Source organism: Otolemur garnettii, unplaced genomic scaffold (genome assembly GCF_000181295.1).
Source record: "Otolemur garnettii isolate 467f Iridium unplaced genomic scaffold, OtoGar3 scaffold00127, whole genome shotgun sequence".
In the NCBI taxonomy this organism is placed as follows: domain Eukaryota; kingdom Metazoa; phylum Chordata; class Mammalia; order Primates; family Galagidae; genus Otolemur; species Otolemur garnettii.
The window spans coordinates 76,204-90,966 of record NW_003852522.1 but is presented as its reverse complement, the minus strand read 5'-3'; the positions used below and the strand labels follow the sequence as shown (position 1 = coordinate 90,966).

General features: G+C 41.5%; 1 protein-coding gene across 1 annotated transcript in view; it reads right to left on the bottom strand.

Moving 5' to 3' along the window:
- ADGRE3 (adhesion G protein-coupled receptor E3) overlaps positions 1-10,160 on the bottom strand; it is a 48,858-nt gene extending 38,698 nt beyond the window's left edge. Inside the window, exons 1-3 of the mRNA XM_023517992.1 lie at positions 10,094-10,160; positions 9,490-9,540; positions 3,617-3,739 (exon numbers count right to left, since the gene is read on the bottom strand). Coding sequence (XP_023373760.1) covers positions 3,617-3,739; positions 9,490-9,540; positions 10,094-10,160 — 241 coding nt within the window. The remainder of the gene's footprint in view (positions 1-3,616; positions 3,740-9,489; positions 9,541-10,093) is intronic.
- Positions 10,161-14,763: the final 4,603 nt, after the last annotated feature.

The following is a 14,763-nucleotide window of genomic DNA, read 5'->3' as shown; positions in this document are numbered from 1 at the left end:
TTATTTATTTATTATTTGAGACAGAGTCTCACTTTGGTGGAAGGCTGTAGACGTTTTTTTTTTTTTTTTTGTGAACATGTAATAGGTTTATTGTTGGCATTTTATTTTAACAGTTTTATTGAAATATAATTCACATATAATACAACTAATCCATTTATTTATTTATTTATTATTTGAGACAGAGTCTCACTTTGCCCACCTTGGTAGAGTGCCATGGCATCATAGCTCACAGCAACCTCAAACTCTTGGGCTTAAGCAATTTTCTCGCCTCAGCCTCCCAAGTAGCTGGGACTATAGGTGTCTGCCACAACACCTGGCTATTTTTAGTTTGGTTTCTTGCAAAAGAATGAATTGTAAGGGATACATATAAGATATCATGGAGGTAGATGATGTCTAATTTATATTTCTGAAAGCATAAAATGTTATTCCTTTCAGTGAGATTGGAAAGGCTTTATTAGCAATGAGGAGAGCACAGAGGAGTCTGACCAGGAGCCAGCTCCCTGTCACACAGTTTCAAGAGGCTTTTATAATCTTGTCAGTATAATGGGATGCAGGAGAAGGTTGAAGGGTGAGGGGAATCATTCTCTTTGCAGAGTGACTGATCTTTCTGCCCTGGACTAATGTCATAATTATTCCCTTCCACAGGGGTGCTGATCTTCACACCAAGGGCTTATGTCTAGTGCTGACCAGGACCAGGATAGGAAATTGCTTGTTTAGATGTTTCCCAGGGACACTGGCCTTGAAAAATTCCAGCTGAGTGAGGAGGGGGTTGCTGTGAGGGGGTTCCAGAAACATTTGGTTTCTGACTTTCTTTCTCTAGCTGTCTCCTTTGGTGACTGTATTTTTTCCCACATTTTTGTCTCTGTGGTTAGAGTAGATTAAAGATGGCTACAAGTTCCTCTTCCCTTGAAACTGGGCTGGCCTGTGCCTTTTTGACCAATAAAGTGCTTTGGAAATGACTTCATGCCAGTTTTAGGGCTGGACTTTCAGTGGTCTAGCATCTTCAACCTTGCTCCCTTGGAAGCTATTTGTTGTGGATGGAATTATGTTCCCCTCAAAGACACTTTGAACTCCTAACCCTTGTTACTTGTGAAGGTGACCTTATTTGGATACAGAGTCTCTACAGAGGTAATCAAATTAATGTGAGGTAATTAGAGTGGGGAATAATCCAATACTACTGATGTCCTTCTAAGAAAAGAAAAATGCCATGGGAAAACAGACATGCACAGGCAGAACACCATGTTATAAAGGAGGCAGAAATTGGAGTAAGGTGGTTGCAAGCCAATCAATGCCAAGGATTGATCAAGGATGGTCACCACCAGAAGCTGAAATAGGCAAGGATGGATTTTCCCCTAGAAACTTCAGGAGGAGTTTGGCTCTTGCTGACACTTTTATTTTAGACTTCTTGTCTCTAAAATTGTGACACAGTAAATTTGTGTTCTTCTTTTTGCCTTTGTGGGATTCAATGTGTTGATTATTTGTACAAATTGGAGTGCTTACATCCTACTAATTAACATAGCTTTCACATCATTTACTTAATCACAGTGTTAAGACATTTGTGTTCAATACTTGATAGATTTGACTTGTACTCTTCAATATGCTCCATAGATGTGGTCCCACCATTAACCCTCCCTCTATCAAACCACCACCCTCCTTTCCCTTCCCTCCTTCATCCTGGGCTATAGTTGTGATTCATCTCATGTTATGGCAGCCCTAGGAAACTAAATATCCATCATGTAATAAGTGTGGGTCCCTGAGACCACCAAGTCATGTGGAGACATATTGGAGGATGGATGCCAGTGGGAGGAAGATGAGAGGGAGGAACATGAAGGTGTCAAACATGTGAGGGAATTAGCTATCTTGGCAGTCTCAGTTGTGTGGCTCAGATACAACACCTCTTGCTAAGTCCTTCTAGAACTCCTGACAACAAAATTGTGAGCAAAGTGAAATGGTGCTTTTAAGACATAAATTTTGTGGTAACAAGAACACTCATGTTATCATGAGTGGAGAACCCGAGGGTCTTCACCAAAGGATGAAGGTTGCAAACTGCCTTGTCTTATTTCTTCTGATGCTGTTTCACAGAATTATAACATGCAGATGATCAACTTGTCAGGCGAGGATAGAGAAAGGATTGGGAGAGGACGGGAACTTATATAATCTGTGTGAAGTAATCTCAGCCTGAGTTGGGATATATTTCTGACTTCTAAGGCATGTTGGGCTCCATGCATTAATAAAATATTTTAGAATAGGATGAAAATGTTCTAGGATTTTGAATGTGGCTTTTCTTTCTGTCTCTCCCTACCTATACATACTAGACAGAGATGATTACTAGCATCAATATTATTTAACATTTTCCTAAAGTTTATAATAAATGTAGTAAGATAAGAAAATGAAATAAATAGTGCGAAGGTGGAAAAACAGACAAAATACTTTCGAAAGCTAATGAGTGTATATTCAGTCAATCTAGATAATGCTAGTTAAAAACTATAGAGCCAGAATTAATAAAGATATTTAGTAAGATGTCTGGGTATAAGGTAAATATACGATATTTAATAGCATTTCCCCCTCAAAATAAGCACCTGTAAGTGGAAATGGGAAAAATATTCCTAAAAACAGATCTACACTTGTATGAAAATTTGATATGTGAGAGGTGACAGTACAGACTTATGAGAAACAAATTTGAACATTCAGTACATGGGAATAATGGTTATCTAAAGGGAGAAAGATAGAATGGTCCTGATTTCAATTCCAATTCATGAAGTCTTGTCCTTTTTATTACCTTATTCAATTTGCCTGCCACCCTCATGAAGTCAGAGTCATGGTCCCCAGGTTGTTGAGGACAAAATTGAGACCTATTTTTTCTGACATTATGAAAGCATTTCTGTCTTGGTGAAGGCAGAGTCGGTAGAGTTTTCAGCATGGCATTTCCTTTCCCAACAGCACTTGTGATGATTTGGTGGGTTGTCCCTACCCAAACTCAGGTTGAATTATTATTATTATTATTATTTTTTGAGATAAGGTCTTGCCCAGGCTGGAGTGTAGTAGCATCATCGTAGCTCAGTGCAACCTCAAACTTATGGCCTTAAGCGATTCTCCTGCCTCCGCCTCTCAAAGTGCTAGGATTACAGGCATGAACCATTGCACCCAGCCTTATGTGGAAATGTGATGGTGAATGTGGTAGTACTGGGAGGTGGGGCCTAGTGGAAGATGTTTGGGTCATCAGATGAATCCCTCAGATGAATGTTCTCCTATAGGGGGAAATACTTGCTCTCCTATAGGGGAGAATGGATCAGTTCCTGAGAGAGAAGGTTGTTAAAAAGAATCTGTTTCCTGGGTTTCTGTCTCTTGCTTCCTGTCTCGCCATATGATCTCTGTGTATGTCTGCTCACCTTGTGCTTTCCAGCATGGGTTGAAGCAGCCCAAGTCTCTCCCCAGGTGCAGCTGTCCAATCTTGAACTGTCCAACCACCAGACTCATAAGCCAAATAAATCTCTCTTCTTTGGAAATTACCCAGTCTCAGGTATGCTGTTATAGTGACCCAAAGTGAACTAAGACAGCTTTCGTTCTGTCTCCTTTTCACTCCTGCTTCCGGGTGACTTAAAACTCCCTCCTTTACCTGTGCATATTTCCAAGGGGAAGGTGAAGAATTTCTGCCCAGATTCAGAAACATATCCAGGGTCACAGGTACAGTAAGTGCCATTCACACAAGAAGCATTTGGGGGGCAGGGAGGACAGGTAGCTGCAGGGAGAAGAGAGGAAATCAAATATCATCAGGGTGACAAACTCTGTCATCATCAGGCTTCCCCTCTGGGCAGGGGTTCTTGAGGACGAGGAGGCCTGAACTTCTTCCCTTTGTGAGATCTCAGTACATTAAAAAATTAGAGATGCCAAACCCAAGTTACAGAAAGAAGTGGAATTCCTGTGCCTGATAAAGGACTGAGGTTGGTGTTGAACAAACTAATTTTAACACAAGAATATTCAAGGCAGTATAACTGTGCTATTTTCTTTCTTTTTTTTTGGGGGGGTGGGACGGAGCCTCAAGCTGTCCCCCTGGGTAGAGTGCCATGGCATCACACTCACAGCAACCTCCAACTCCTGGGCTCAAGTGAGTCTCCTGCCTCTGCCTCCCAAGTAGCTGGGACTATAGGCGCCCGCCACAACGCCCGGCCATTTTTTGGTTGCAGCCATCATTGTTGTTTGGCGGGCCCGGGCTGGGGATTCGAACCCGCCACCTTAGGTGTATGTGGCTGGCGCCTTAGCTGCTTGAGCCACAGGCGCGGAGCCAACTGTGCTATTTTCAAGATCATTTCAGAATTAATGAAAAAGAGTAGTTGGTTAAGACCTTGGACCTTGCTTTTAACTCTGGCTCCTCCACTTACTAGCTGTGTGTCCTTGGGCAAGTCACTTAACCTATCTGTGCCTCAATTTCTTCATCTGTAAAGTGAGTTATTAAGTGAATTAATACATATTAATAAAGTACTTTAGGAAGTTCTTGGCATGGAAGAAGAGTTAGTTAGGATTATAAAAATTTGAATTTGTAGTGTCCCATAGGAGGTGGATTCTGATAATGGTACATATAAGGTCATTTTCCCCAAAGTTTTTTCTTTTTAATGAAAATAATACATTCACAGATGTCTGGCCCGTGACGCCATGTCTCCGGCCCTGATCCAGGGCCTCACTGGAGCTGGGACCTTAGGTCTCTGGCCCTGGCTCCAGCCCACTCAACTGTCTGAACTCCAGCTGCTGCGCCTGCTTACTCAGGGTAGGTTTTGTTCAGGTCTCAGGTGCTGAAGCACCTTAGAAGTCACAGTCAATATTAGTAGGAGTGAGGATCTCAGCAGCGATCTCTCAGCAGCAGTCTTAGTAGGGGAGCGCCGAGCAGGCATCCTCTGAGCAAGAAGCTGAGCCAAAAAACCAGCCCTGGCTAACTTCTCCTGAAACTACTTATAGAAGTAATCCAGAGGCCACCTACGCCACAGGTGTGGAGACTGCTAACCAAGGACGTACATACTTTTGTACTCTTGTGTGTCTCACTAATGAGAGCCAATGATGTTAAATCCCTTCCCCAATCCCTTATTGCCAAAGTATTTCTCACAGGTGCCTCCTTCACACAGATTTGAAAAAGATCAAACAGGAAGTCTCTTATCATCCTAGATTGTAACCTGTAAATGACTTATTATATATTTCTCCACACAATAGGAATGCATATACAAATATAAGCATGTCCTTTTTTCTTTACACAACGGGAATATGTTCCTGTTGTGTAAAGAATTACATGCTTCATTCTGGTCTTTGGTTTTCATGTAAAAATTTGTCTGAGAGACTTTTCCATGGCTTCACACATGGAGCAACCTATTTATTTACTTATTTAGAGACAAGACCTTGCTTTGTTCCGTGGGTAGAGTACTGTCGCATCATTGTAGGTCACTGCAACCTCAAACTCCTAGACTCAAGCGATCCTCCTGCCTCAGTCTCCCAAATAGGTGACACTATAGGCATAAGCCACCATACCAGGCTAATTTTAAATATTTTTGTAGAAACAGGGTCTCACTGTGTTGTTCAGTTTGGTCTTGAACTCCTGGCCTCCTGCTTGGCCTCCTAAAGTGCTGAAACTTAAGGTATGAGCCACCATGCCTGGCTTGGCATTTTATTTTATTTTATTTCAGTATATATTTTTTATTTTTTGAGACAGAGTCTCACTATGTCACCCTCCATAGAGTGCAGTGGTGTCACAGCTCATAGCAACCTCAGACTCCTGGGCTTAAGTGATTCTCTTGCCTCAGCCTCCCAAGTAGCTTGTACTACAGGTTCCCGCCAAAACGCCCGGCTATTTTTTTTTGTTGTTGTTGTAGTTGTCATTGTTGTTTAACAGGCCTGGGCTGGCCCTGGTGTATGTAGCCGGCACCTTAGCTACTGCACATGGGCACCAAGCCTCATTTTATTTTTTGATATAGGGTCTTGTTTTGTTGCCCTTGGTAGAGTGCCATGGTATCATAGCTTACAGCAATCTCAAACTTTTGGAATCAAGTGATCCTTTTGCCTCAGCCTCCCAAGTTGCTGGGACTACAGTCAATTACCAGAACACCTGGCTGTTTTTAGAGACAGAGGTCTCGCTCTTACTTAGGCTGGTCTTGAACTCCTGAGCTCTGACAATCCACCCGCCTTGGCCTCCTAGAGCACTGGGATTACAGGTGTGAGCCATTGTGCCTGAAGCCTCACATTATTCCCTCCTGAGGATGAGCAGACCTCGTTATTTTACTGCAACAAGGGAACAACGGCAGACTCGCATGCAAGTCTTTGGGAACATTTGGAATCTTATTTTTAGATAGTTCTTAGATTTATAATTAGTGAAAGGGTAGATACCTTTAAATATTGATGGTATTTTCAAAGTCACTCTCATATGGATGAATGTATTCATGATCTATGTGTATTTGACTTAATAAAATAAAATAAAAAAAAATTGTACAGGCTGGGCACAATGTCTATAATTCTAGCACTTTGGGAAGCCATGGTGGGAGGTTGGCTTGAGCTCAAGAGTTTGAGGATGCAGTGAGCTATGATGGGGCCACTGTACTCTTGCCTGGGCAGTGGAGAGAGACCTGTGTCTACAAAAAAATTAAAAAAAAATTAGCTATGCTTGGCCAGGCACGGTGGCTCACGCCTGTAATCCCAGCACTGTGGAAGGCTGAAGCAGGAGGATTGGTTGAGCTCAGGAGTTGAAGGCTTGTCTGAGTGAGAGTGAGACCCTGACTCATGAAAAAAGATTGAAAAACCCAGCCAGGTGCCATGGCGAGTGCCTGTAGTCCCAGTGGCTTTGGAAGCTGAGGCAGCAGGATGCCCACAGACCGAGTCTGAGATTGCAGTGAGCTACGGTGCCATTGCACTATGCTCAGGGCATAGGGTAGAACTCTGTCTTGATAAAAAAAAAAAAATAACCATGCTTGGTGGCATGGACAGTTACTCAGGAGGCTGAGGTGGGAGGTTTGCTTGAGCCCAGGAGTTAGAGGCTAGAGTCATCTATGATCAGGCCACTGCATTCCAACCTGGGAGACAGAGCAAGATCCTGTTTCTTAAAAAATAACAAACAATTTATACCACCATTAACCAATAATGCGATAAATATTCTCTGTCTCACTCTCATGTTAAGGTATTTTTTATAACTCTGTGCATAGCTTCATGACCAAGTGAGACTCTATCTCAAAAAAAAAAAAAAAGGCCTTAATGTGAGGTCCCTTAGGAAGGAATGGAATGAATGTGGCTGAGGGGTGCTGCAGGGTCAATGAGGAGTGTCTAATGTCTGGGGAACATGATGTGGGAGCTCTAAGCAGAGCCTTGATACCCAGAATTTATCCCCCTGGCAGTTTGGCTAGAATTGTAGACTCTCGGGTCTTGCTACATGGGAAATTACTGAAGAATATATAGTGAGGTGTCAACTATACTGATGTGCCCCATTCTACCCATAAATGGATTGGGACCTAGCCCTCAAGCCCACAAGATTCAGCTGCTGGTTTATCTATCTATCCCCACCTCTCGCCCCCATCTTATAGCTGAACCCTAGGTGTCCCTTTTTTTGCCCTTAGCAATAGGTTCTTGCTCTGTTGTCTAGGCTGGAGTGCAGTGGCATCATCATAGCTTATTATAGCCTTGCATTCTGGGCATAAGTGGTCCTCCACCTCAGCATCCTGAGTAGCTAGTAGCTGAGACTACAGGCATGGACTGCTATGCACAGCTAATTGAAAAAAAATTTTTTTAAAAGAGATGGGGTCTTGCTATGTTGCCCAGGCTGGCCTCAGACTTCTGACTTCAAGCAATCTTCCTGCCTCTGCCTCTGCTTCCAATTTTTAACTTCAGAGCTGAGCAAGAGAGTCTGCTCAGAAGATGTGATATTGTACTTGGTGAGACAAAGTAGTCACTCACTATATATGCACAATTCTCTTGAGTCTTCTGTAACTCATTCTGTTTCATCCCTTCCCTTCTTTCCCAGATTCTTCCGAGGGCAGGTCTGAAAGTCCACTCTTAATCTTTACCAGGATTTAATACCTTATCATATTGTGTATGCTGGTTTAAATAGTTTCCTTCCAAAATTCTTGTACACCCTGAACCTCAGAGTGTGATTTTATTTGGAAATAGGGTCTTGTAACTGAGTTAGGATGAGGTCATACTGGATTAGGGTAGGACCTATAGGAAAGGGGAAATCTGGACACAGATATATACAGAGAGAACATCGTGTAATGATAGAGGCAGAGATTGATGCCTAGATATGCTAAAGAACACTAAGGATTGCCAGTAACTATAAGAAGCTAGGAAGCGTCCTCCCCTGGAATCTTAGGGCCCTATTTTGGAATTCTGGTTTCCAGAGCTGTGAGAGAATAAATTTCTGTTATTTTAAGTCAAAAAAAAAAAAAGATAGAAAGAAAGAAAAGAAAAAGACTCCCCAAACCCCCCAAAGAACAATAACAAACAAACAAACCCCCCAGACTTTTAGTCTCCACTTAGACCTAGAATCTGAATTTAGTGGAAGTCCTAGCCAGGAGAGTAAAGTTAAACAGAAACTATCTCTTCATTATTCATTGACTTGCTTATGATCAGAATGATAAAGATAATTGTTGTGTTGTCTCTCTTTAGTAGGATGCTTACTTTATGAGACTTTGTGTTTTTATTTAATGCTTTATTTATACATCATGCCCATGGTGTTTAGCAAAAACAGACACATTAAAAACCAGATGAAAAGATAAATAAAAAGATATCTATATTTGATGTCATATCCATTATTTTATTTTTATTTTTATTTTTTTGAGACAGAGCCTCAAGCAGTCACCCTGGGTAGAGTGCTATGGCATCACAGCTCAGAGCAACCTCTAACTCCTGGGCTCAAGTGAGTCTCCTGCCTCTGCCTCCCAAGTAGCTGGGACTACAGGCGCCCACCACAATGCTTGGCTAATTTTGGTTGCAGCTGTCATTGTTGTTTGGCGGGCCTGGGCTGGATTTGAACCCACCAGCTCAGGTGTATGTGGCTGGTGCCTTAGCCGCTTGAGCCACAGATGCTGAGCTGTGATCAATTAATTATTATCATAATTTTGTTTTTTGAGACAGAGCCTCACTCTGTCACTGTGGGTAGAGTGCCATGGCATCATAGCTCACAGCAATCTCAAACTTCTGGGCTCAAGGGATCCTCTTGCCTTAACCTCCCGAGTAGCTGGGACTACAGACATGTGCCACCATGCCTGGCTAATTTTTCTATTTTCAGTAGAGAAGGGGTCTCACTCTTGCTCAGGCTTGAACTTCTGACTCAAGCAATCTGAGATGTTAGGATTACAGGTATGAGCCACCATGCCCAGCCTGTCATCAATTAAACAAAGAAACACAGGAGCAACTTTCCTCAAGTACTGTTCCCAAAATAAGCCATTTTCTCTAGCCTGTTTGAGAATGTGGGTGGCCTCCAGTCCAGCATTGGCCTGCACTGTCTTTGTTCTGACTCTGAGCACTCACCTTTCGGCTTCTGAGTAATAGCTCCAGACAAGCTCAGCAGAAAGCAGAGTCCTGGAACAGAAGGGAAGCAGAAGGAAGAAACATGAAACAATAAAGGAAAGATACCAGGAAATTCCACAAGTGTTGTCTGTCAGTTAGCTATTGCTGCATAACAAATCATCACACAAATGTAATGGGTTAAAACAACACATTTATTCTGTTTTCTCTCTTGGTTTTAGAGAGGTCTCATATGGTTGGAGTCAGACAGTGGCTGGGGCTGGAGCAACTGAGAGATAACTGGGCATTTTTGTTCCTTCATGTAGTCCCACATGGGTGTGGGTGAGTTTGGGCTTCCTCCTAACATGGTGGCCTCAGGCAGGCTGCGTCTATGGCACCTCTAACCTCTAAGTGTGATTGTTCCAGCCAACAAGGTTGGATCTCTTCTTAACACCCAATCATGAAGCTCCACTTCCATCATCTTCTCTTGTTTACAAGCAAGTTCCAAGCCTACTTAGCTTCAAGTGAAGACAAATTGAATTCTTCCTCCTTATGGGGAGCAACATATCTTAGATGGGAGGTATTATTTCTACCTTTTGGAAAAATGGTCTGCTCAGGCTGTCTTTACTGTGGCCAATAAAGTACTCTTTGTTCTTTTCCAAGCCTTCCCAACATCTTATGGAATCATCAGCCATGTTTCTGCTTCTGCAAAGACCTGAAGATGCTGGATGGATAGATCTTTACTTCTCTTCCTTTCCTAATAAATCCAACATCACTCTGATCACTTGTTTTTGCCTTATCTTCTTTTCATTCTCTTATGATTTCTGTGGGTCAGGAATCTGGGAAGGGCTCAGCTGGGTGGTTCTAGAATATTTATTTCTAGAATTATTTGCCATTTTCAAGGATGATGTTAAGAATACCTAACAACTCATATGGTGCAGGAATTGTCTAGAGATCCTTTTTTATGCATCAGACAGTAATATTTTAGCCGCTGAACCATGAGGATGTGTGTATGCTAGGTATGGTGCTAAGCATGCTAGGCACCTGAGCTTAATTCAGCTTTGCAACATCAGCAGGTACGCACTATTAGCATCATGCAGATTTTGCAAAGTAAATAATGGAGGCACAGAGAGGTTAAATAACTTGATCCATTCACTCAGTAGCAGAGCTGAGATTAAATCTAGGCTCTAGGTTCTAGCTGCTCAACCCCCAGGGCACATGGCCTCTCTTTCAGAAATCCCACAGGGCCCTGTAGGCATGCTTTTAAAATTGTGGACACTGTAGATTGGAATGTTTATTATGATGGTGACTTGAGGAAGTGGTGCATTTTCCCCTAGAAGATGCCACTCAGCAGATTGAACTGGAGTCTCAAAGTCCAGTAGAGAGTGATATACTACTTGGTCATTTAGAGCAGTCCAGAATAATTGCAGGATTTGGGAGAAAAGGCCCTAGGGGTAGCTGTGGCCCTTGAAGACTGGCAGAGAGGGCTATACTAACTCTTTTTGAACTTTTCTATATGAGTTTTCAATTGCTGCCTTTGAAAATTAGCATGAACTTAATGGCTAAAGCAACATCAATTTATTGCTCTCACAGTTCTGAAGGCAAGAAGGCTTGGAATCAGTCCTTGGCTAAAGTCAAGAACAATGGCAGGATTGATTTTTTTTGAAAGCTCCAGGGGAACATCTATTTACTTGCTTTTTCTAGCTTCTAGAGGCTGCCTACATCCCTTGGCTTAAGAATCCCTTCTGCATCTTTATTTTTTTATTGTCATATTTTGAGATACAGTTTTACTCTGTCATCCAGGATAGAGTGTAGTGGCATCACCTGATCCTCCTGCCTCAGCTTCCTGAGTAATTGGGACTACAGGTGCATGCCCCCACACCCAGCTATTTTTTTAACTTAATATTTTTGTAGAGATGGGGTCTCACTCTGTTGTCCAGGGAGGTATCAAACTCGTGGCATCAAGTGATTTTCCCTCCTTGGCCTCCCAAACTGCTGGGATTACAGGCATGAATCACTGTGCCTGGCCACTTCTTGCATCTTTAAATCTAGCAGCATGGCATCATCTCTCCTTTCTGATCTCCTGCCCTCCTCTTAAGAGGACCTCTGTGATTATATTGGGCCCACTTGGATAATTTAGGAACTGTCCCCATCTCAAGATCATTAACTTACTCAATATCTCCAAACTCCCTTTTTACCATGTAAGGTAAATTAGTCATAGGTTCCAGGGATCAAGACACGAACATCTGTGTGTGTGTGTGTCTTTTATTTATTCTCCCACCTTTCCCCAAAGAAGGTACCAGGTCTGTTTGTGATAAGTTACTTATGCAACTGTACTCACAAAGCATGGTTAATATTTTTGGTCTTCTAATGAGTTTATTCTCATCTTGGCTTAATGGCAGTGTCTTTGCAGGTTTTCTTTAAAATTCTCCTCCTCCTCCTATTTTTGTATAATCATTAATGTATAGGTATAGCAGCTATACAAACCTTATACCTACTCAAATAATGACTAGCTCACAGAGTCAACTGGTAAACCATAGTGTTACCCAGCACCTAAAACTCAGGCAATCTGGGCACCATCGTATTTCCTTAAGCCTAGTTTTCAGCCCAACCAGCAATACTGTGTTCATTAATGTGGGTGCAAATTTTAAGTTAGGATTTCCAAAGAGTCATCAACATGACTGAATCCCAGGGTTTTAAGAAACTTTAGAAATCATCCTCTGACTCATTTTGCAGATGAGGAAATATGTCCCCAGAGGTTAAGTTGTTGAGGCACCAGTTGGCCAAACTTGGGCAAGTTGTTTAACTTCTTTATGTTTCCTTATATGAAACATGATGATGGCACTACCTATTTTGTGAGGTTGTGGTGATGACTTAAATGAGGGAAATGTGTAGAACACATATCTGGCAGAAAACACTCCATAAATGCTGGCTGCTACTTATTATAATTTGACTTCTTCCTTTCCAATTTGAATGACCTTTAATTCTTTCTTTGGCAAGTTCTCTCTATTATCATTTGGACCAGAATCCTATTCTTCTTGACCTGATGCTCATTCCATCACCCACCCCTGTTTCATCCAGTGAACATAGATGGATTCATGGATAACCGAAATTCACAAGTACTCCATCTTACAAGTATCTAGAACTCTGCCTCTAGTTTCCAAAATGGAAGCTTCTCTCACATTTGATTTCATAGATGTACACTGAACATCTCATATTTAAAAGCTACTATGTTAGCAAATGCAAAGGTCAGAGAGACATGGCATTTGCCTTCAAGTATAGCTCATATGATTATTTAGAGGCAGGGGCTTGCTCTGTCACTCAGACTAGAATGCAGTGGTTCAATCATAATTCACTGTAACCTCAAAAATCCTGGGCTAAAGCAAGTATCCCACCTCTGCCTCCTGAGTAGTTAAGAGTATAGGTACACATTGCCATGTCTGGCTAATTAATTTTTAATTAAATTTTTTTGGCAGAGGTGGGGTCTTGTTATGTTGCTCAGACTGGTCTGAAACTCTTGCTCTCAAGCAATCCTCCTATCTTGGCCTCCCAAAGTGCTGGGATTAGACGTTTGAGCCACTGTGTCTAGACTATTTTGATAGATTTTATGGTCTATCACCTGCTTCCCAAACTAAATAGCTGTAAGACTTTGAGCAATTCACATAACTGCTCTGTGATGCCATTTCTTATCTGTAACGTGGAGGTGCTGTGCAATAATGAATGTAAAGCAGTTTTAGGCTGATGCCAAGCTAAAATAGTTGCTTAATAAATTTAAGCTTTGATTGATATTGTGTCTGTTGATATTGATATTCTGGAGCCAGAAGGATGGATGGTATTTCAGAGTTGTGGAACCATCTGTATAGAGGCAATGTTTGAAGTCATGGGATTATGAGATTCCTTATAGGGAGAAGGAGTAGAAAAATAGAAGACCTTAGGCAGAATAGTGTGGGAAGAGTACTATAGCAAAGATCTGGAGGCAGAAGTGTTGGGTTCAAATCTTGGCTCTGCCATTTACTAGCTGTGTGATTTTAGATAACAATATAACCTCTCTGTGCTCCAGTTTTCTCATCTGTAACATGGGGATGGTAATAACAGTACCCATCATATAAGCCTATTGTGAGGATTAAATAGGTCAATACAGATAAGGTGCATAGTGAGTTCTGAAAAATGTTGGATGTTATTATTTTATTTAGATAAAATTATGGGGCACAAGCGTAATTTTGCAATATGCACATAGTGATGAAGTCAGGGCTTTTAGGGTATCCATCATCCAAATAACACAGATTGCACCTATTAAGTAACTTCTCATCAGCTTCCTTCCCCCCACACCCTCACCCTTTTGAGTCTCCATATTCTATTATTCCACACTCTGTGTTTGTTTGTACACATTACTTAACTCCCACATCTAAGGACAACATGAGGTATTTGTCTTTCTGAGTCTGATTTGTTTCACTTTAAGATAAGGACCTCTAGTTCCATCCATGTCATCATTATTATTCATTTTCCTATCAAAGGAAAAAGAAAAAGGAAGGGGAAGAAAGAATAGCAAGAGAGATAGGAAGAAAGTCAGTGCACTGCTAGGCCATAGAAGCTTTCAAGGAGAAAAGATTAATTAAAAAAACAGAACAGCAACTCACAAGGAAGAAGATGAACAAACCATTGGATTGGACCTTAAGAAAAATTTGTGGGACACTTGTGAACCTAGTTTGAATAGGTTGTTGAGGAAGGAAAACACAATTTAAGGATGTTCAAAGCAGACTAGAAGAAAGAGGAGAAAGAGAAGACAGCTAATTATTGGATCAAGTAACTCCTGATTGGGGGTAGGTTAAGGTGCAATCGTTGGTCATACTGAGCTAAGAAACCAGCAGGCACTGCTTAACTCAGAATCAAAAGCCCTGGCCATGCTGATCAAAAACAGGATGTGGGCAGAACAAGTTAAGATGGGTTGAAATCCAGATGGCAAGGAAATTAGCTTCTGCGTTGACCTTGCAGCTCATTATGCCCTAGTTAGAATATATTATCATGCTAAAATAAAAACTCTCACCAACATCATGACTCTTTCCGGAGGGACCTTATGAATTATAGGGTGTTCCAAATGTCATCATACATGGAGAAAATGAGAAACTGTAACTAAATATACCTTTATTTATGAAATATTCATTACAAAATTTTACAAAATATTCTATCCATGTTGGTCACACACATAAAGTCTTCTCTCCCTTTTATGGCAAACACGTGTCAAGGTCTCTTATTGTGTATATAGATTTTTGAAATAGTCTATATAATAAAAAAAGGGAA